A 21,944-nucleotide genomic window follows, 5' to 3' on the forward strand; every position below is an offset into this window, starting at 1 on the left:
TCGCACTAGGGAAACCCTGTGTCGCGGGTGCTAATGATACACACATAAACAACCACAAATTACACCCAAGTTTACGAAATAGATGTAGGCCATACAAATCTTTCTCCCGGCCTGGGAATCGAATCTGAGACGTCAGCGTGGCAGTCCGGCACGGTAACCGTTCGGCCACGGAGGCAGTTGATCCAATTGAATTCGAACCACCGTCTTCCAGCAAACTGTGCCAGATGCTATGCAAACTAAGCCAAGGAAGAAACCAGCGGACGAATTTTCCTATGTGCCTGTTGTCGGATCTTCGTATTTGGTTTTCAACGACTTTGAAATAATTCTTCTTCTGATCGTATTTATGGCGTACACTATAATGTTTGCCATCGTGATAAAAGGATTTGCTAATAAGAGTGGGGTACTCGTCGATTTTTGTCCAGGGCACGCCAGATGTACAAGAAAGGAATAGTTACATCGTGCGGGGTTTATGCACCCCTAAAATAATAATAAGACATTTATTTTATTCATTAGCGCATTCACAAGAAAAATGTTTAAATTCGGAGATGTTGTAGAATCTAATGCTAATTGAAAAGATGGAGTCTCAGCACTACGTGCTGCTTTTCAGGTTCCACCGTGATACATGAACATTTGTTGTCGGCAATTCCAACTACGTAGATTTCTCACAGATGGCGCTACAGCAGATAGTAATTAAAAACCAAAAACAAACATCTGCAACAAAGAAAAATTTTTATATTAGTTGGCATAGCATCTGGCATAGTGTGCTGGAAGACGGTTTGAATTCAGCCGGGTCGAAGGAATACTTCCCAAACTAAAAAACTGTACGAAAATAACCAACATTGAACGAATTTACCGATGGTTCACGATATTGAACCACTCAGGTGTACTTAACCTTTCTAGCAGCATTATTCGATCACGTAATAAACCCTTAACATAAACTACAAGAAGGTCAACACTCATAAGTCGAGCGCTGTACCCGAGAAAATCTTTTGAACTGGATATTTATTGCTACTTGAAGGAAACTGTTGTTGAAAAGGGTATATTGTTAGGAAATATGGGACAGTAACTCCGGTTTTCCGAACTGAAAATAGAACTTAATACGATTATTAAGTTCATAACAATTCTAATACACCATAACATTGTCAGTGGACAGCTAAACCAGTTAAAGGTAGACAACAAAAAAAAAAGTTACTTCTGATAAATAACGCTATTCAATAACAGCTACAATTGGTATTAGGGTACCTCAGGGTTCAGTTCTGGGGCCTGTCTTATTTGATTTATATAAATGACCGGTATGTTACTCAAATCGCCACTGGTGGGGATCCTCAAGTTTGATTTATTTTTATTCCACAAAACCGGCGTAGTACTTGCTACGCAGACATTGACAAAATGTCGAAGCTTTTACACTTTTTAAAACAAAACCCACACTGGGTCGATGACATAGTAAAAATGAAATTAAACTTTAGGATCCCCACCAGAGAGGTCATTTAATAGGGATTTGTGGAAATGATCTGCCAAATCGTTTACCAAAGGACACTTATGTGGCGTTGTTTGCTGATTGGCGTTCGAGAACGAAAAGAAACATGGATACTCATGGATAGATTGACGAAAACCCGAAAACAGGAATTTAGTTTCAAATTAACCGCCACTCCCTGTAACCGAGTTACCAGATAAACAGTTATCAATAGAATGAAGTCGTTGTTCATAGAAAATCCGCTTTATACACGTAATGAATATTTAGAGTTAAACGCAAAGAAAGATTTTTTTCCAAACTCAAATGACATACAATTTGATCTGTGTTGTAACACAAAATTACATGTATTTTTTCTCTTTATCTTTAATAATTCAAAAAGTTTCTTTGTATTTTATGTATAAAAGTCTACATTGTTACTGAGAAAAGGGAAGCATGGATATCACGGCTTTGATTTTTTCGGATTCTAGCGACCTGTGAATTGTGATCAGTGTCTCTACCAAGAGATTACATTGACAGTTATCGCTAGCGTCTGCGTGAAATGTTTGTATAGAAAATGTTGTTTCTTCTTGCAACCGCTAGGGGCGCTGTATAATTTGCCATACAAAATTGAGAAGTAATTTACGCGGTTGCTAGCGGCAGCTGTCACAGTGAACTCGTGGTAGAGGCACAGTAATAAACAGACACCAAAACGACAAAATATTCTAAAATAAAAATGTCACGGGTAAGTATCTTTCTTTGTCGCTAAATAGCACATAGAAAAAGCACTCAACCAAGCATATAGTCGAGATAGTTCTAACAGGCAGCCTCTTGAACGACTATTAGAAAAAATGCAGGTGAAATTATATCGCGATTACCTACAACACTACCTACAGTACTAGAAGCTCTTTTGAAGTATGGTCACATGTACCTTTTTATAACACTAAGTGACGGGACGAACAAGTTGTGGGCCTGATGATAAGCGACACGCCTATCCATAACAGTTGCAGTGTCTCTGATTTGACCCCTCACATTGGTTCTTCAAATTGAAGTGTCCCCTCAAATCCCCTCAAATTGGAACCCCTTCCTTTGAAATTCAGTAGCGAGTACCATAGACAAAAAAATTTTGGTTCAGAACCAAAGAGAACGCCTTTGTGATATGGTTTATGAAATATAATTGACATATTAAAGTACAAGAGTAGAAAAAAATTAATAAATAAAATAATAATTAATATGTTTGTTTATATTCTCAGTAAAATAGTAAAAAAAAATTAAATACTACGTAATAAATTATCAATACAAAGATCGAACACCTAGAAAAAAATCCTTCGATCCAACCGGATTATCCGGCCGCTATGCCAACTAAGCCACGGAACGAACCAGCGGACCTCACGAATTTTTCTATGTGCTTGTTTGTCGGATCTTTTATTTTGTTGTTGGTTTTCAACGAATTTTTAGCCGCACTACGTAATGTTTATGGGGAACAGGAGCCCAAACTCGGAGAGCCCTGTGTCTTAGGACTACTACGGCAGGCTTAGCATGAGCCAGAAGACAAAAGTTATCTCTTCTTCGATGACACTTCCAAGACCTTTTTCATGATACCAAATGAAGGGATGAACAAGTCATATGCCTGGTGGTAAGCGACACGCCTATCTATAGCAGTTGCAGTGCCACTCAGAGCTTTAAATCGCAAAGGTCTGAGGGGTATTGCCACTGCGCCCTACACCCTGAGACAAGTTGACAAGTCCCATATGTCTGTAATTTCACCAGTACCCTTACTGCTTGGCGGCAATAGGTAAGGTAACAGTACTTCTCTTGACGGACTCTTTCACGTGGAGATCTACTCCTACTAAAGCTATTGCCTTTATTGTACCAATGGTACGAATTGCTGACTCGTTTTTCTTGACGAAAATTTACAGCTGCAATCGAATGCAGTGGTATCGAACAAAAACAATCTTCACAGAGATTTTTCTTGCAGTTAATTCGCTATTCAAACGTAGTATGTCTATAGTCATCACCACGGGAGAAAAAAAAAAATGGGAATGCCTTAAGCCTCGATTACTATGAGAACCGATGTCGCCAAAACTCACACATTCTTAATTAATTTGAAACACTACAAAATCTTAATATCGATTGGTCGTAGTCGTAAAAGAAATAACAAATGCTGGATTGTTAATATAATTTAAACTTAACCCCGTTGGCATATCGTTGAATGTTCACATCGAGCATATAGCCAGAAATAGAGACGAAATAAGGGCCATATATTCCTGGTAACAAATTAGCGATACAGCTCTTATAAATATCAACTCTCGTTTGCACTGAAATATAGACAGGCCAACTACTGACCTGTGTGTACATCTCCGTATATTCCAAAAAATATTCTGTATTTATTGTAATAAAGATAATATCTCTAATAATGCCGTGCTGTTCTATTCGGTGGTGTGGGAAAAATAGCAAAACATCTAATTACAAAACAAACGGAATCACATTTCATCGGCAATTAAATATTAAATATGTAATTTTGCAATTTTCGCCATTAAAGCAAAGCTCACACAGACACCCATTGACGACACCCGTCAATTGTTTCGAACTCGGGCTAGCCAATCGGAGCGCAGATGTCACAGTAATGATATGGCAGAATAGTTTTCAAACAAATTATATGACATTTCGTCTTTATTTCTGGTTATATACTCGATGAATGTTCAATACCATCAATACATATTATTACAAGATACGCCGTTTTATATATTGAAAATTTCAATCAATGTGCTGCCGTCTAGCGGTTCGTTGCAGAACAACGACGAATTGGAGTTATTTAGTTCTCCAAACAAGAAGCGACTATATTGCAGGGGTATAAGCTTTAGTCTCGTTTCTTATAACAAAAAAAAATTTTCGATAAACAGAAAATTGAAAATTTATAAAATTTTCAATTTTGCTTTTCGATGATATGAAATACCACCACGGGTAATATTGTTGGTGCAGCATTTTTCCAAAAAATCGATTTACACGAAATAATGACACAACCATACATACAAAGCGAAAATGGCGAACTGAGCTCAGATAGATCCTTCGAGACCTGTAGTTGGCACGCGTCAGACGCTAATTAACCACTTCCACTGTATTTATTGATCTGTGGTGATCACAGATCCTATGGAACGTAGATTCTTTTCAATAAAAACAATCACACACTTGGCAATAATCGCACCTAATGTGGTTGACGAAGGTGTGCGTTTGTCTAAAACAGGGGTCCCTAAACTTTTGTTTCGTAGACCTCATGCCATTCTTTCTGTATCCAATTTTTTCAGATTTACATGTACTTCTATTGTATTCGACACAAGTGACCGTTGTGGTGGCAAAATGCCGTTGATGTTTGTGTGTAAATTGGAAGTGTATAGCTACATCATGATTTATGACCGCAGTATAAAGGGGTGTAAATATTTTAATTAATCTAGAGTCGTTACTCACCCAATAAATTGCTAGCTAAGTTACTAGAAGCAGCGGGTCATATTTATATAATATTTTTTACTATGCACGTTTTGTAAATGGCTTATTTTCCTAGGCCCCCTGATTTGTCAAGACCCTGCCTCTCTATACTCTAGCCAAATTCAATGTAGAATAAATGTCAACAAACAAAAACACATGATTTTTAGGGTTTTCATCTTAGACTGTTTCACAGTTACCACAATTTCAATATTTTCCCTCGAAATTCAACTAGATTATGGATAATACTAAATCTTGAAGTGTTGTTTATAATGAATATTATTCAACAGAAGTTTCAAATCACCTAAAATTAACTAAAAAATGACCAGTTATTAATTATATGTAAAACTGTGTCATCCCTAGTGACTTTTTGATTTGAAGGGAGAGATTGCAAACATTCGAGTTCTGGTGGTAATTCAAGTTTAGAATTGGAAATACCTAGATGCTGGATGATATAATATGTGGTAAATTGATATCAAATAAAATCTTACAATTTTGTTTCTTTTCATCTACCGTTATCTAGCTGTACATATTAATAGGATGCAAACACTTATTTTTATTCTTAAATCATATGTATCAGTAGGTAATTTGTAAACTTTATAACAATTGGCTAGGTAAGTATTACTCCTACATAACCCAATTACCTACTTACCTATTTAAATTCCAATTAAGGAGCAGGCCGTGGGCAGCGCAAGCCTTAATAATGAGCAATGAAAAAAATGTTCTTTTCCTATGCCATCATTGGTTGCTTAGCAACGTTTTGTTATTAAACATTCTACATCGAATTTGGCTAGAGTATAATTATGTATTTTTTACAAATTCATCAACTGTGTTTTTGACAGCTGTCACAGTGCTAATCATTTTAATAAGTTTAAAATGATGATGCTAGCACATTTATAGGGCGAATGGCTATGGAGTGGAATTCCCTACTTGCAGTCTTGTTCCCTGAACGACATAACTTCTTTAACAATCGGAATTAGTAGATGCGAAGCTGCAGAGAACATCGCCGTAAAGTTGCCTGCTTATCGGTGTTCTACAGGATTATATCACGAAGAGTGTTCGATGGAATTACACGATTCAAATCCGCCTTCCCCTTTTTTATCACCGGGGGACTAGACGTAGGCTTGGGTTCCACCCCTATGTTGTGGATATTCCAATGATGCGCACGAAGCGTTACGCTTCCATATTTATATGCGAACACCTATGGAGTGGAATCCTTGCCTGCAGACTCATTCCCTGGACGTTATAAGTTGGGCCTTTTCAAGGCGAGAGTGAATAGGAATTATTAAGGTATATATGCTCCATCGTGAGTTCTTCGTCACTTTCCATCAGGTCAGATGGCGGTCAAATGCGCAACTTATCTTTAATAAAAAATGAAAAATGTAGGTATATAGTTGCCTATAACTAAGATCATAAGTTTAACTATATTTAGGTGCATATAGATACGAATCTCTTTCAAATATCATCAGTACTCAATCTAACAAGTATATACCAATAGAACGCCATCCTTCTGAAACAATTTGATTTACTTCATAAGCTTCGAAGTTACTTGGCAATTTGCATCGAAACTCACTGAGCTAGAAAGCTTCGGGACGAACAGGGTTTTCAAAGTATTCGAGAGGATTTTTATGAAAACTCCTTGTTTAAGAGGGCAGAAGACTAACTTAATAAATTTTGGAACACTTTCGTGTGCTTATTTGGGTGGTAAAGAACGTTTTATTATGTCTGCCGCCAAGCAGTAATATCAGCATTACAGCGTACCGGTTTTAAAGGGTAAGTGTGCTGAAGAAGCTACAGGCACATGGGAGTTGTCAATTTATGTCTCAGGGTGATGGGTACATTTTATTATAATAGACACAATTATATATATTTTTTTTATAAAAAACCCGATCTCAAAAGTTTATACAAACTTTCTTTTTGTTCGATTTTTGTATTATTTATTTAGGACAACGTACAAAACATACACAAACAAGTGGCCAATACAGTAAATATTGTGGCTCGAGTTTTTGTGCTATTTCATTTATACTTAAAAAATGTTTTAAATTGTTACAACATTCCCCTGGCTTCTCTAAGTCAGAAACTTCTGTCTCTACTCTGTATTCTTTCCTAATCCGGTTGTTTTTGCGTAGTTTTGTTATAATAATAAGAATGCTGATAATAGTAATATGCCAGAGAACTAAACCAAGTATCTGGTCAAAAACGAGGACATTCACTGTACATAGAGTGCTAGAGAAACAGTATTAACTCCAGGGCAGTATCTAAAACTAACTTCAAAACCCAAAACCAAACGTTAAGCGCCCTATCTCACCTTGCCTTTGTTAAGAACTTTAAAGTTATTTGCTAAATGCCGAAACTCGTTAATGGTGCTACAATTCTCTTCTCTATCTATAATTATAATAGTAATAAGTACGCGTTTTTTTTAAATTAAAAAAATAATTGCTAACTAATCGACTAATGCAATCCTAGCAATTTTATATTGCAAGGGTTTCTCAAAGTACACAATTTTCGTAAATTGTTACAACATGCATTTCACTTTTCTATCCCACGCGTTTATACTTATCCGCTCACGCGATGCGCTCCTCCTACCGCAAAATGGCGGCTATTTGGTTTCACAAAATAGAAAAGGATTCAGTTTAAATACAAGTTTTTATAAACAAAAATTATTATTCTGCATTGCTAAATAAATACCCTCCGTACTACCAACAAAAACATCTCATATAAAATGCAGTAATACACCGCAAATACTGCACTTAAAAAGCACTAATGAAATTTTTGGTGTACTTGGATAAATATGATAATATTCCGTTTGAGTGGTTCTAACGTTTACCATGAAATTACTCCTTAAAGTATAGTTTATAAACATTTAAGGGTAAACTTAAAAAACGCTACTTACGTTATGTTTTCAATAAATAAACACCGAAATCACCAGCCCAAACAATAACACACACGATTGTCGTGATGTATTTTTGAAGTTGTTTATTTTTTAAATGACAGACCCCAGGCATTAAAAATTTTATGGTTTGCTAGAGTAGTTACCGAAATAGCAATTAATATTAGTTCTTTTACCTGTTATAAATTCGATATCCGATAAATCGGTATAAAATCATCATCACACCTCTAGGTGTGGTATGCGTCTACGGCTGCATGTATCGCGTGAGCGGTTGAGTATTAAACAAAAAACTAAAAGTAATTAACTACTTACAAATCAACTGTTTAAGTTTAATTGTTAAAGTTACATCTTTTTATTGGTTAGTCTACGTGTCAACTAGTTAGGTACAATTTCGTCATTATTTTGTTATTACAACTACAACTTTAGTTATTATAAAAGTAGCTACACGGATGCATTTAATAAAAATACGTATTTTAAATACAGTAAATTATATATAAATAAATTTATATTATAATAAACTATTAAAGTTATTTCGCAAACATACAATTTTTTTTTTTTTTTTTTTTTATTTGGCTTACAAAACTGGTTACAATGCTTTCAGTCTTAAATAAAAACATGCTTAATTACTATACGAGTACAATGAAACCTACTAGATGTAAGCACAACATGCATATCATTTTCATGTACTACTTCTTACGAACTAATTTGGACTCGGCTAGCCCAATTCCTGTTTATAACTAAAATAAAAAGATTAAAAGTTACTTAAGGTTATTAAGAAAAAGTTAAAGTTAAAGTTACTCAAACTAATAAAGAAACATGATAAATTAAATTAGATTTTTGAATAAATGTTACGTACACATCGTTTAGCTGAGGATAAAGAACCACTGAAAATATCGAAATCATTTCGAATGTAGTTGTAGTCGCTACACATTCTATACAAAGGAGAATGATGACCAATTACGAATATTATACTATTAAACATTGTGATAAATATCAATAGTTGTGTGAACTTAAAAATATCATTCTTAATGAGGTTTAGTTAATAATTTTACAACTTTTTAAAAGAACAACCGACCCCAAAAATTTGCTTTTCGGATTTTTTATTGGTATTATATCTTGTTTGCCAAATGAAATTAAAAATCTGACATTTAAAATCTAAAAAAGCGACCTCAAAAGTACTTGGAATTACATATAATTACCAAGTTTTATTGAAATCGGTTACCGGAAAGTGAGCAAACCCGGATTCATCCCCTAGTTCATCACTATACGGGACTTGACACTGGAGATAATAAAAATCGGTTCTCACTACCCAAAGTATATGGAGAGAGAAAAACGCTTTGAATTAAAGAATAGCAAAATCAACCATTAAAATAATTACTCCTTATAAGTCAATGCTCCTTATAATAAAATTTAGGCGCTATTTATAAAAATGAATCTTCATGCGTCAAAATTAAATGGGACCACTATGGAGGTACCCTCTTTCCAACAAAAAATAATCATGAAAATCGGTTCACAAATACCGGAGTTATCGCGTAACATACATACAAAAAACACACACAGTCGAATTGAGAACCTCCTCCTTTTTTTGAAGTCGGTTAAAAAATTACAAATGAATTGTATACATATTTTATTATTAAGAAATATTACAGTGTAAACGAATACTTAGAACTATAAATTTTGCATGCTATATATATTTTCGGAATAGATGAACCTTAATGTAACAAGTACCATCTTGTAAACCTATTCAACGCAAATAAACATTTCATTTCGTTCATTCATTCATTCATTCTATTTGCCAATTTTATTGAAATCTCCAATCCAATAAACCGGATTGATCCTCTAATTTGCCACCCTTAGAGGTGGAATGTTTTCTTCAAATCTGAATGGGCCCACTACTGAACTATCCCCTTTCCAATAAAAATTAATCTACGAAATCGGTTCACAAATATGGGAATAATTGCGTAAGATACATAAAATGCAGTCGAAATGAAAACCTTCTTCTGGTTTTCAAGTCCGTTAAAAATGTGACTTAAGCGATTAGTGACAGAGCTGTTGTTGGTTTGACTTTAATTTCCAAATTACGTACGTAGGTATATTTGTGAATATTTAGTAGCAAGATCTCACGGTAATGGCAAGCAAAAAATCTTGATAAAATTTGCATATCGAATTTCAGAAGTTGTGGACCTTTGTTCATAACTCTTGAAAAATATATAAAATCCCTAACCGGCATCGGGCCATGGTGGACTATGCCCTCTCCAACCCGATGTATAGCGTACTGATGGTATTTATAAAGTTCGTGATATAAGTAAAAGAAATTCTTTCAAATTCTGTGGTATGGCCAGGTTACAAAAATATAAAGCTACTATTTTGGGCACCCTGCCGCGGGGGACCCAATTTATTCCATTTAATTTGGCCTTAGATAAAAAGAAATCCCGTCCATTTCTTAAATAAACAACTTTACTTGTTACTTCTTTTATAATTTCCAGACGTTTTCACAGTCACGTAGGTTTTGGACTTTATTCTCAAAGGCTAGAGCGGATTTTTGACTGTCATTCGGATAAATGACAGTAGAATGGTGAAATAGATATGTATAGAGCAACGGTGGAAGCATTTTTAGGAATATTTTTTGAGAATGTTTTTAAAAAGGTGTCAGTAATGATTATAATGAGAGGGAATCATATGAAAGTATTGATTAATATAAGTGATCAAGATAGGTTAGTCAAGATCACGGAAAGTGGTGGACGATAGTTTTTGCCTAACCCAATTGGGAGCTAAAGAAGTATGTATCCCGCGCGCATGCGTACTCATCAGATTCGTATTCGTTCAGAATCCGAGACTATGCAAATCTAGAAAACTCTGACCAACGATAATGAGAATGAGCAGTGGCTGGTTGATTAGGTAATTTGGATTTTATTCTGTGACAGCGAGGTTCTATTTTGTTATTGCAATGTTACTCAAGGTTTAGTAGCAGTAGAGCTCCTTGTGAAAGAGTTCGTCCACGGAAGTACTGCCAACTTACCTATTTCTGCCGCCATACAGTAATGCGAGCATTACTGCGTTTCGGTTTGGAAGGGTAAGGCCTCGTTCCCACTACTACCGGCGAATTTGCCGGGAAACCGGCAGTCGGACTAGGTGTTCATATTAAGCGGGATTTTGCGGGAAAACCGAAGACTAAAGTCCTCACCTCAGTGGAATTCAGACCACAGCGCATGATGGACGACGAAATTGTGGTGTTGTAATGGTACTTGGTACTTGGTGCAACGGGCTGATATCCGCAACTCGACGACAAAGCGCCTATTTTGCGTGTGGTGGGTGCAGGGTCCTACTCGTGCCACCCAAGCTCCTCCAGGAACCTCAGCAGCCTCCCGTTGTAATGGTATCTTAGAAGGCTATTTTACGGGAAAGATTTTCACTAGGAACTTTTGAAACATTAAAGGGCCAACTGAGAAATGACGAGTCAAAGTTCTTCAATTACTTTCGAATGACAGCTAGTATCCTCTTTGGATGAACACCAAAAAGACACGCGGGGAGTACAGGTGGGGCAAGCGGGGGTTAGGGATACCGGAGCAAGACTGAGCAAGTTCGTTCACGTTACTCCGGTCCGGGCATTCTGCCGGCGGTCCGCAGTGACAAACGCTCCGGCAACAATGACCGGACCCGGAAAGGATGCCGGGTAGGGGTATAATGTGAGTAGCTTCGTGTAAATTGTACAGCCACTAGTATTTCCGGCAGTTGTACCGACCCGGCAAATTCGCCGGTCTGTAATAGTGGAAACGAGGCCTAAGGGCGCTGGTGAAATTACAGACACATGGGACTTGTCAACTTAAGTCTCTGGGTGAAAGGCGACAGGCGTATCGCTTACTATGAGGCACACGGCTTCTTCGTCCTGATACTTGGAACCATAAAAAATTTAAAAAGTTCACTTTCCTCGTAATTTTCATCAGTCATCTTGTCCCTTCAGAAGGAAATGCAAGCTTTGGTAAAGGGAAGTAGTTATTATGCATCTATTTAGTGGCAGAAAAGTTCCTTGTAATAGAGTTCGTCCAGAGTCGTACTGTCACCTTACCTATATAGGCCGCCAAGCAGTAATGCTTACTTTACTGAGCTCAGGGTTGAAGGGTAAGGGTGCTGGTGAAGTTACAGGCACATGAGACTTGTTAACTTATGTCTCTGGGTGACAGATATTTGCGAATTAATGCTCGAATCTGTTACGGGAAAGCACTGCAACTGTTACGGGTAGGCAGGTCGATTACCACTTTAAAGATAAAGACATTGACTTACAATTATATGGACGTCGAGTCCGCGCTAAAAAGTGTCCGAACTTATAGGGCGTTAAAATCGTATACAGAGCGTCATTCACGCTTTAGTCTTCTTTTATTCGACTGACAGCGAAGCAAGCAAAATTAGACAGTACTGCGATGACATTACAATTTAAATTCAACGTTTTAGCTTTTTCATATTCCTTTACATGTCACTACGTTTAAATAGGTTGACTTGGGACATTTTTTTCTTGGTTTTTGTATTAGACCCGTCGTCCATTTATTTGTAAGTCAATGGATAAAGATAAATTTATTCTGTATAAATTTTGACTTAAATACATGAATCTTGTGAAAAAACCTTATTTTATATTTACACATATGCGCCAGACTATAGCAAATAGTGATATTATTGTATGCTTACATAACTTTAATTAAGTTTAGTAGTGCAAGTTAATCTAGGTGATACCTAAACTAAGTAAAATTGCTTACTTGTATCTTAGGTATCCAAATCAGTGCTTAAAGAATAATGGTTAGTCAACGTATTTTCAACATATTTTATTCAATAACAATAAATTACAATAAAACATGAATACTTAATTATATTAGTTAGCATCTTAACTATTATTAATATTACGTAACAACAGATACTAAATATTCGGTATCATTGTAGTATAATCCTTTTAACTAGTCTTGTATGGTTTTCTTATATTGAAACTTATTCATAGGATATATACATAGTGAGCGATTTATTTTATTATACTAAAAGCTACCAAGAAAGCAAAAGAATCCATGGGAGTGTGCAGTTCGAAACTGTTCAGTGGTACAAACAATGTCTGCTCGTCTTTTGCTGGTTTGGAGTGAGGGGCTATAGGGCGTTAGTCAAGGCCTTTTTTTTTACAATAAAAAGCACTGACCTAAAAAAGTTCAAAGACAACAAAAATCTTCGTAAATTTTTGTTGAATTTTTATTATAATACTTGTCAAAAAAGACTTTTCAATTTATGCAAAATGTTTTATAATTTAAATGTGTAAATTTTATTGCAAACGACTGTACAAGCATTCGTCGTCCTCTATTCAAAAGCTCTTATCCCACAATAACAAGTCTTGTGTCTTACAGAACAAATTGTCCATTACAATTGTGCAAAACATTGTACATCCAATGTTTCCATTGCTTTTCTTAGAAAACATCACGTAACGTATAATTCTAAGTCTGGAGATGGAGAAAGCTTTTCTTGAGTCGCTTCCTGTTGTCTTTAGGGACATATAGACTAAATTTTATCGCTACTAACGTCTGTAATTTCTTCGGGACAAAATACAATGCAATTGTACACGTAATGCATTTGGAAATACGTGCTACAGCATTCTTCTTGGGTATTAGTTTGCAATTTCACTGCAATCGGTAATAATACCAATTCCTGTTACAGAAAGCTCAGAATCGCGAAGTAATTCCATGCTTACAAAGGTTTGAAAAGGGTAACGTTTTCATCGGCTTTACCGTAGTCAGGATAATATTCAATTCGCGTTTTATTCTTTATTGTAAACAAAACTCAATCAGGTAATCGGAAAATTGTAATTTCTTTTTCGCCTCACTAGCTCGGAAAGGCTTTATTTCTCATTAGAAATCTGGGCGCAAAAGCATTGTTTCCACGCTAGCGTGGTAAAGGTTTTTGAAATTCGAACTTGATTATGGGTTGTGGTACACTGAACTTTTTATTTCGATGAAAAACAAAAACATGACATGTTCAACTACACGATTTGTTTAATATTTATGTAATATAAATCCGTTTGTATATTTTATTTTTATTATTGTTGACATTAAATTGGCAACGATAACTAATTTTGTTTATTAAATTATTTTGTTATAGTTCAACTGTTTTTCTTTCATCTACCATTTTCCTCGCTGTAGTGAGGTGAAAAGTTGTGTGTTTCGCTCGGCAGCAAAGTTGTTGTGCGTCACGTGCCTTGAAACTCTCGCAACACTCGGGATTCTATATACTATTTCTTGTTAATCTTAGGGGCCGTCGCTTGATCAGGTTTCAATACAAGCGCTCGCGTCCAAACAACAACTTTGCAGCCTTGTATATCAAATAACTATTCTCTAATTAAAATAGCATTTTTGTCTAATGAAAAAAACGAAAATTATTTATTCACACAATTTACAGTCGTCTTCGTTAGATTTTAACTTGTATTTATCGTTAGTGTAACCACGATATTAAAGAAAAAGAAATAAAAAGAACAAAAGATAATTATTTTATTTATTATTATTATTATAGATATTTATTTATTTGTTCTTAACATCAACGCACTCCTGTTTGTATAAGACGTCACATACCAATTCAATTTTGAGCTTGTATCAAGTTGTTTGTTGAGAGTATGACCACGTCAGATATCTTTGTATAGTTTTAATTCTCCGCCTCACGGGTTTTCTCACGAGGTTATCATCACAGCAACAAAATTAAATTTGAATTTTCTAATGCGTCTCTTTTCTATTGTCCAATAGTGATCGACTGCGTAATATCAGCATGGGGTCCATGGTCAGACTGCGACACGTCCTGCGGATCAGGCAGCATGGTGCGGAGCAGACGCGTGGTCCAGGCGCCTGCGCATGGTGGACGGCACTGCCCTTCTCTGGTCCAGCGCAGAGCTTGTCAGGAACATCATGGTTGTTCTCCTGATAGCGATGTGCCTTTAAGAGGTACGATTGACTACTCATAAAGAATAAAAAATGTAGAATCGCAACTGTCTTCAGAAAAAACTCGATAATAAAAAACCTCAAAATCAGAATTGTAAAAAGCGAACATTTTTTTTTTGCGTAGTTGTTCAGTTGGTATTTATTTTAAAACAAAGAAATAAAATTAATGCCAATAATTACGACAAACTATTCCAGGAATTAATATACGGGTGTGATAAAAGAGTTAAAATAAATTATTCCTTTTCTTTTCACTTTCATCATTTTTTTACCCTAAACAACTTAAAATATGAAATGCTGTAGTGGTTCTTTAAAACTTGTACACGATTTGTTCGCAAAATGCTTTCTTTACACAACACCACACCAAAATTTGTAATTGATTTCACTACATATGCTTTAACCATTTTACACATTTCCATTTTTTGTGCAAAGGGATCATTGACTTACAATTATATGGACGTCGGGTCCGCGCTAAAAAGTGTCCGAACTTATAGGGCGTTAAAATCGTATACAGAGCGTCATTCACGCTTTAGTCTTCGTTTGTTCGACTGACAGCGAAGCAAGCAAAATTAGACAGTACTGCGATGACATTACAATTTAAATTCAACGTTTTAGCTTTTTCATATTCCTTTACATGTCACTACGTTTAAATAGGTTGACTTGGGACATTTTTTCGTGGTGTTTGTATTAGACCCGTCGTCCATTTATTTGTAAGTCAATGAAAGGGATTAAACAATTTCTGTAACCCTATATCTCTGTCATTTTTGCAAAATACAGGTTCGATTTACAATCAATATTTTACTTACATTTTATTCTATCAAGAAAGATTTAAAAAAGTACTTATTTCTGTGAATGAGAGAGAAAAAACAGATTTAATAGGTTTTTTCGGTCTCATTTAAAATAGCATTTTTTAGTTTAACTCATTTACACTTTCTTTTTATAATACCAAGTGACGGGCCGAAAAAAGTCGTGCACCTGGTGGTATGCGACACATCTGTTAATAACAGTAGCAGAGCCTCTCAGAGCTTTAAAGCACAAAGATCGGAGGGGCACTGCCACTGCGCCCGTCACCCTGGGACATAAGTTGACAAGTCCCATGTGCCTGTAATTTCACCAGCACCCTTATCCTTCAAAAGCGGAACGCACTAATACTCACATTACTGCTTGGCGGCAGAAATAGATAAAGTGGCAGTACTTGCCTTAATAAACGATGGTAGGAGCATGCTGTTAGGGCAAACTCGGCCTTAGGTTATCTCAGAAGGCTTTGAAGAAATTAATCATAAATGTATCTAAGGAGGTATATATACATTTATTTAATACTGTGTTAATTTAATTATTGTTTGTATTTATTTAGAATTAGCCTTTTTATGTTATCATGAAATAAACAAGAATAAACAAAGGGCTTGCTGGGATGACAAACATGCTTAGGCGTGATCCCTTGAGCTCTCTCAGGTTGTTTATTCCACATTTAAAATTATTATTCTAAATGATAAATGTGAACAAATAGATTATTACAAGAGCTCTGCTCTGCTCATATGAAAAAAAAAAATCTTAATTTTTATCTCGTATAATTAGCAATTTAGTTTTCAAATTAAAAATATATATAAATAATATTAGTAGACTAGACGACGTACCATCGACTCGCCATTGAAGAGAAGCACAGAGAAATCCTATCACCCTTTACGTTCCTAGAGGTAGGAGAAATTATAGGCAAAATGCATTTTAAAATACAGCGTCTCGCTCATTTAACCACAACTCAAAATAGGAAGGCCCGTATTTACCTGGAACAACTCCATAAAACATAACATTAATACTATCAACGTAACGAAGATGACTGAACTGAACAAAATAAAGATAAATTTAGGCAAGAAGTTGAAGAAATACATAAAATTCCGGAAACCGACACCGAATCAGATGGGGAAAGAAATAATACAACTCGAGCTCTATGGACGAGAACATGGACGAGCACACATCCTATTACACATCCGGTTGTGGGGAGTTTCAACTAGATTGGGGATTTTGTGGGGACATTTTATCATTTTGTTTAATCTATCAATTGCTGATGCATCGCCAGTTTGATCGTTACTGTTAGAAACACTGTGATGGACTATATTACCAGTATATACTATCAGTCGGTGCGTGTTGAGTTTACGATTCTTTCTCCCGCTTAGGCCGTTCCTTGGTATGAAGAAAAACGAAATCAGCTATTGATAAACAAAGCCGAGCAGTTGGTACTTCCACCTAACAACTTACTACTCGTTAACTTTAAATATGAAATATAGGTCGAAACTCATTGATTATTTCTAACGTTAACATAGTGTCACCAAATGCACAACAAATAATCAATTTACTTAATTTTGTAAGGCAAAGAAAAATGATTGTTGATTAATGTTGAATCTAATTAATATTATAATTAATATAACTGCCTCCGTGGCCGAACGGTTACCATGCAGAGGTCCCAGGTTCGATTCCCGGGTCGGGAGAAATATTTGTATGGCATACATTTATTTCTCTCGTGAGTTTGGGTGTAATTTGTGGTTGTCTACGTGTGTGTCAATGGCACCCGCAACACAGGGTTTCCCTAGTGTGGGCTATGTTGAGTATGTACGTTATTATTATTAAAATAAATAAACGATTTAAGGTCATCTAATTTTACAATTAGTTTTACTTTTTACATTCTGGTTACATTCACAACAAACGTAATAGATTATTACATTTTGAGTTTTTTAATTCTTTATTATATTTTTAAGCGATGTATTTGTAATAAATAATGAAAATTCGAGTAGTGGGGATTTTTTTTGGAGATTTTGCACAATTGGCATTGGCAACGCTGATTGTATCGAATGATGTGACTTAATATCCAAGGTTCACCACCTCCACTAGATCTTTTAATATTCTTTACTATATCCATTTTGCATGAACTCTTACAACGTCCAATAGAGTAAAAACCCTAATTGTAGTATTTTTTTAAATATTATCTACTGAAGACGCGCTATAACGTGTTTGTCAATAAGTAAAAACATTACAGAATGTCTATAAATTAAATATATCTAGAATAAACTTAAGAACACTAGTTTTTAGAGTATTAATAGACTTTACTGGATGTGTATTGAACAATTTTACTAAAAATAATCAGTTGTTCTACAGATGAACTTAAAATAAGGACTATAAGACTAAATCTTAAGAGAGATTACACTTAATTAAGTTGTTTGGTATTAAGAAGGTGAAAAAATTTGGACTTGAGTGAAATAAGTCTATAAGAACAACTTCTTTTTTCTAAAACCATTTATAGAGAACTATTATCTATATCTATACCATATTAAGAATGTTTATAGATATAACACTTTTAAGGCGTATAAAGTGTGCTCCTTGGGAAATTAATTTGCCACTTCGCGAACCCGGTGAAGGTTAAATCATGCGCTTCTGTTGAATATTTTTTTTTTTAATTTTTTGGTTCACTTACAGTTATTACAATGTTACTTACTAAAATTAAATGTAGGTATAGAAGATTTTATCTAATTGCACAACCAATTACAAGTAAACACAGCTTACAAAAACAACATGAATGTAGATAAATTAGAACTTAAAAAAAAAGCTATTTAATCCAGTTTAAAAAAAAAGAGAAAAGTAAAATACAAACAAAAAAGTAATAGTAAATACAAGCGAACAAGGGTCTCGGCATTATTAGTTAAACAGAAAAAATAAATAAAATTAATTAAGGTTAGACATAATACTATTACGAAAATTGTTCAGCGACTGCCAAAATATATCGCTTACCGGACTGTGCTTATTATATAGTCTACAGAGCGAATATTGACAGAATATTGTTAACTGCATGAAAAAAATTATTCAACACAAGCGCAACTATTTTGCACAATTTAACCTTCAATGGGTTGACGAAGTAGCAAATAAATTTACTTCCATTTTTATTAACATGGACTTCCGCAAAGTAACGCCTGAATCTACTAATTACTTTAAAAAGGTAATACTTATCTTTTGTGAAACAGAGGAGACGGCAATGATCCTGCCGGGTGGACTGTCCGTGAGCCGGCATTCAAACGACACCGTGGATATCCGCAAGAACCTTCGGCTACGTAATCCGGATGATCCTGAGTCCAATTCACATAGAGAGTGAGTATATACCTATCTATAAAAGGTCCGTTTATGTTTAAGCCGGTGATCTTTGTTCACGATAATTTATTCATTGTCTATTTGAGAAACAACAGTTCAAGTGATATTGGTATTTATATTTGACAAAAATATACAGAGGCACCTGTAACGATTTACTCTTAACTATTCCAAATGTGTAACATCAATAGAAAAGAAGAAAAAAATAAATTAGGTAGATGCTAAAGCAAATGAAGATATAAAATAAAAAAAAAAAGGTAAAGATTCATAAAGTTGGCAAAGTAAGTGTTAACGATCCAGGATGTGTGTAAGTTTCGTGCGAGCAGAAGTAGTTAAGAAGTTTATAACGAGAGAGCGTAGGTATGTGGGAGAATGTCTTTCGAGTTAGCGTATGCGATAGTGTATGCATGAGAGGGTATGTTTTAGTGTGTGTGCGAGAGAGAGAGAGAGAGAGAGAGAGAGAGAGAGAGAGAGAGAGCACGTGTTATCCTTCCCTGTTTATCTCTATCTATCCTCTTCCTCTCTCTCTCTCTCTCTCTCTCTCTCTTTTTGTGTATGTGTGTGTGTGTGTGTGTGTGTGTGTGTGTGTGTGTGCGTGTGTGTGTGTGTGTGTGTGTGTGTGTGTGCGTGTGCGGGCTATCGTGCGTGCGTGCGTGCTTGCGTGCGTGTTGGTGCGTGCGTGTGCGCGCGCACGTGCTTGCGTGTATGTGGGCGAACAACTGAATAACATAGGAAATGAAATTATTTTTCCGGATTTAAATCGCGTATATTTGTTTTTTCAAACAAACCGACGTTTCGGGCCGTTTACAGGTCCCATGGTCACGGTTGACTGAGGTGGTACAGTCTTCTTCTTCGTTCTGGTTTGTTTGAAAAAAAAAATATACGCGATTTATATCCGGAAAAATAGTTTCATTACCTATGTGTAACAATCGCGAAAACCTAAGAACTCGAACTGAATAACAATTTTAGAACACAAAAAATTCGCGTCTACACATTTGGTTACTGGGTTACCCATACAAATAGCCAACAAAGTTATTCAAACTAGACACTTCAATATACTGTCGTAAGAATCTACTTTGAATGTGTAGTTGTGAGACGTTGGGATTTTTAATTAGTATAATAAATAACACTGTTGGTCTCTTTATATTCAATGAACTCAGCGGGAACATATTGAGTGAGACACCGTTAAAGATAGTTAAGACTAAGCCCTCAGGGGTGCTTGTAGCTAAACAATACATATCAGACATACTTAGTACGATTGACATAGATGCATAAAACATTTTGTATCAATGTTTCATTAAAATATCTGCACACGAAGTTCATTAGAAAGTCTGTCTAATTAAGACAGAACTTCGTGTACATATTATAAAGATATTTTATTTAAGCGTTGTTGGCGAACTAAAAGTCTGAACGTCTGAAAAGCGATTATTCTCAAAGGAAGATATACGCCGTAATATGGTTTTGACTGGGTTATGCCTCATCCACTAACGATTTAACCACTATATTAACTAATGAGAAACTCCAAAAATCACAGACAATAATCACAGTGATCATTTCCACACACCACACGAATGATTCACACGCTATTCTTATTGAAAAAAGGAAGTATATTAATTAGAAGACGAGATATCAAAGACAATTCAACTTTCTCGCTTGCACCTATGCATTGTTGGTTCTAGCTTACTCTCTCTTAAATCTATCTTAATAGGGTCGACCTGAAGAAATACCTGAGTATGCTCAGTAGACAGAATTTTATTATGGGTCAGCGAATTGGGCGATGGGCAATTTGTTTCGTCGGATAAAATTGTCAGGCGCTTTGTTTTTTCAAAAGTTGGTATAAATATTGCTGCTGTAGATGTGTATCATAATACGCATGGATTACCGTAACATACATACACTGCTAAGCGACTATCCGCTCACGCGATACATGCAGCCGTAGACGCATACCACACCTAGAGGTGCCGGTGATGATTTTATACCGATTTATCGGATATCTAGAACTAATATTAATTGCTATTTCGGTAATTACTCTAGCAAATCATAAAGTTTTTAATGCCTGGGTCTGTCATTTAAAAAAATAAACAACTTCAAAAATACGTCACGACAATGGTGTGTGCTATTGTTTGAGCTGGTGATTTCGGTGTTTATTTATTGAAAACATACCGTAAGTAGCGTTTTTTAAGTTTACCCTGAATATAAATGTTTATAAACTATACTTTAAGGTGTAATTTCATGGTAAACGTTAGAACCACTCAAACGGAATATTATCATATTTATCCAAGTACACCAAAAATTTTATTAGTGCTTTTTTAGTGCAGGATTTGCGGTGTATTACGGCATTTTATTTGAGATGTTTTTGTTGGTAGTACGGAGGGTATTTATTTAGCAATGCAGAATAATAATTTTTATTTATAAAAAATTGTATTTAAACTGAATGCTTTTCTAGTTTGCGAAACCAAATAGGCGCCATTTTGCGGTAGGAGGAGCGCATTGCGTGAGCGGCTATAAGCTTAAGAGCTGTCTAATTAAATGCTTATAGAAGTGCTGCAGTGATACCACTGTACAGTGTAACACTGTACAGCAGTCATCGAGTATATAACCAGAAGTAGAAACGAAATGTCGTTAAATTTGTTTGTGAAACTACGGACCTCTATCATCTTCATCTCTTTCATTATACGTTTTCGAAGAAACGTTCTTACTTTTCCTGATTCCAGAAAGAGTTCCAACTAATGTTTACTATTATGTTAGTGTCTAAATTACTTAAATTTTGCTATTGTAAGCTATTTGTCGCACTTTGACAATTTACTCACTTTTCATGTCTGATCTCCCGACCTTGGCATATTCTATCATACTGATGGTATCTCCAAATTTTGCTATTCGTTTTTCCATTGCTAAATACGTACTATTTCATCAATTTCACTTCATAAACACATTTATTTCGTATTTAATTTTTTTTTAAGTACAGTTTTAACGGCTTTGGCATAATGCCATACAGCCTATTTTTCATTTTCTTTTTTTCATTTTGGTTTCACTTTGTAAATTATGTTTC

The 21,944-nt window shown here is 35.4% G+C and overlaps 1 protein-coding gene across 1 annotated transcript in view; it reads left to right on the forward strand.

The window, feature by feature from the left end:
* The window catches only part of LOC113225382 (somatomedin-B and thrombospondin type-1 domain-containing protein-like), a 152,768-nt gene that overhangs the window by 104,021 nt on the left and 26,803 nt on the right, over positions 1–21,944 (forward strand). Inside the window, exons 2-3 of the mRNA XM_026457676.1 lie at positions 14,579–14,773; positions 18,775–18,898. Of these exons, the coding sequence (XP_026313461.1) occupies positions 14,579–14,773; positions 18,775–18,898 (319 nt within the window). The remainder of the gene's footprint in view (positions 1–14,578; positions 14,774–18,774; positions 18,899–21,944) is intronic.

This window comes from Hyposmocoma kahamanoa, unplaced genomic scaffold (assembly GCF_003589595.1).
Source record: "Hyposmocoma kahamanoa isolate Upper Pololo Valley unplaced genomic scaffold, ASM358959v1 160, whole genome shotgun sequence".
NCBI lineage: Eukaryota > Metazoa > Arthropoda > Insecta > Lepidoptera > Cosmopterigidae > Hyposmocoma > Hyposmocoma kahamanoa.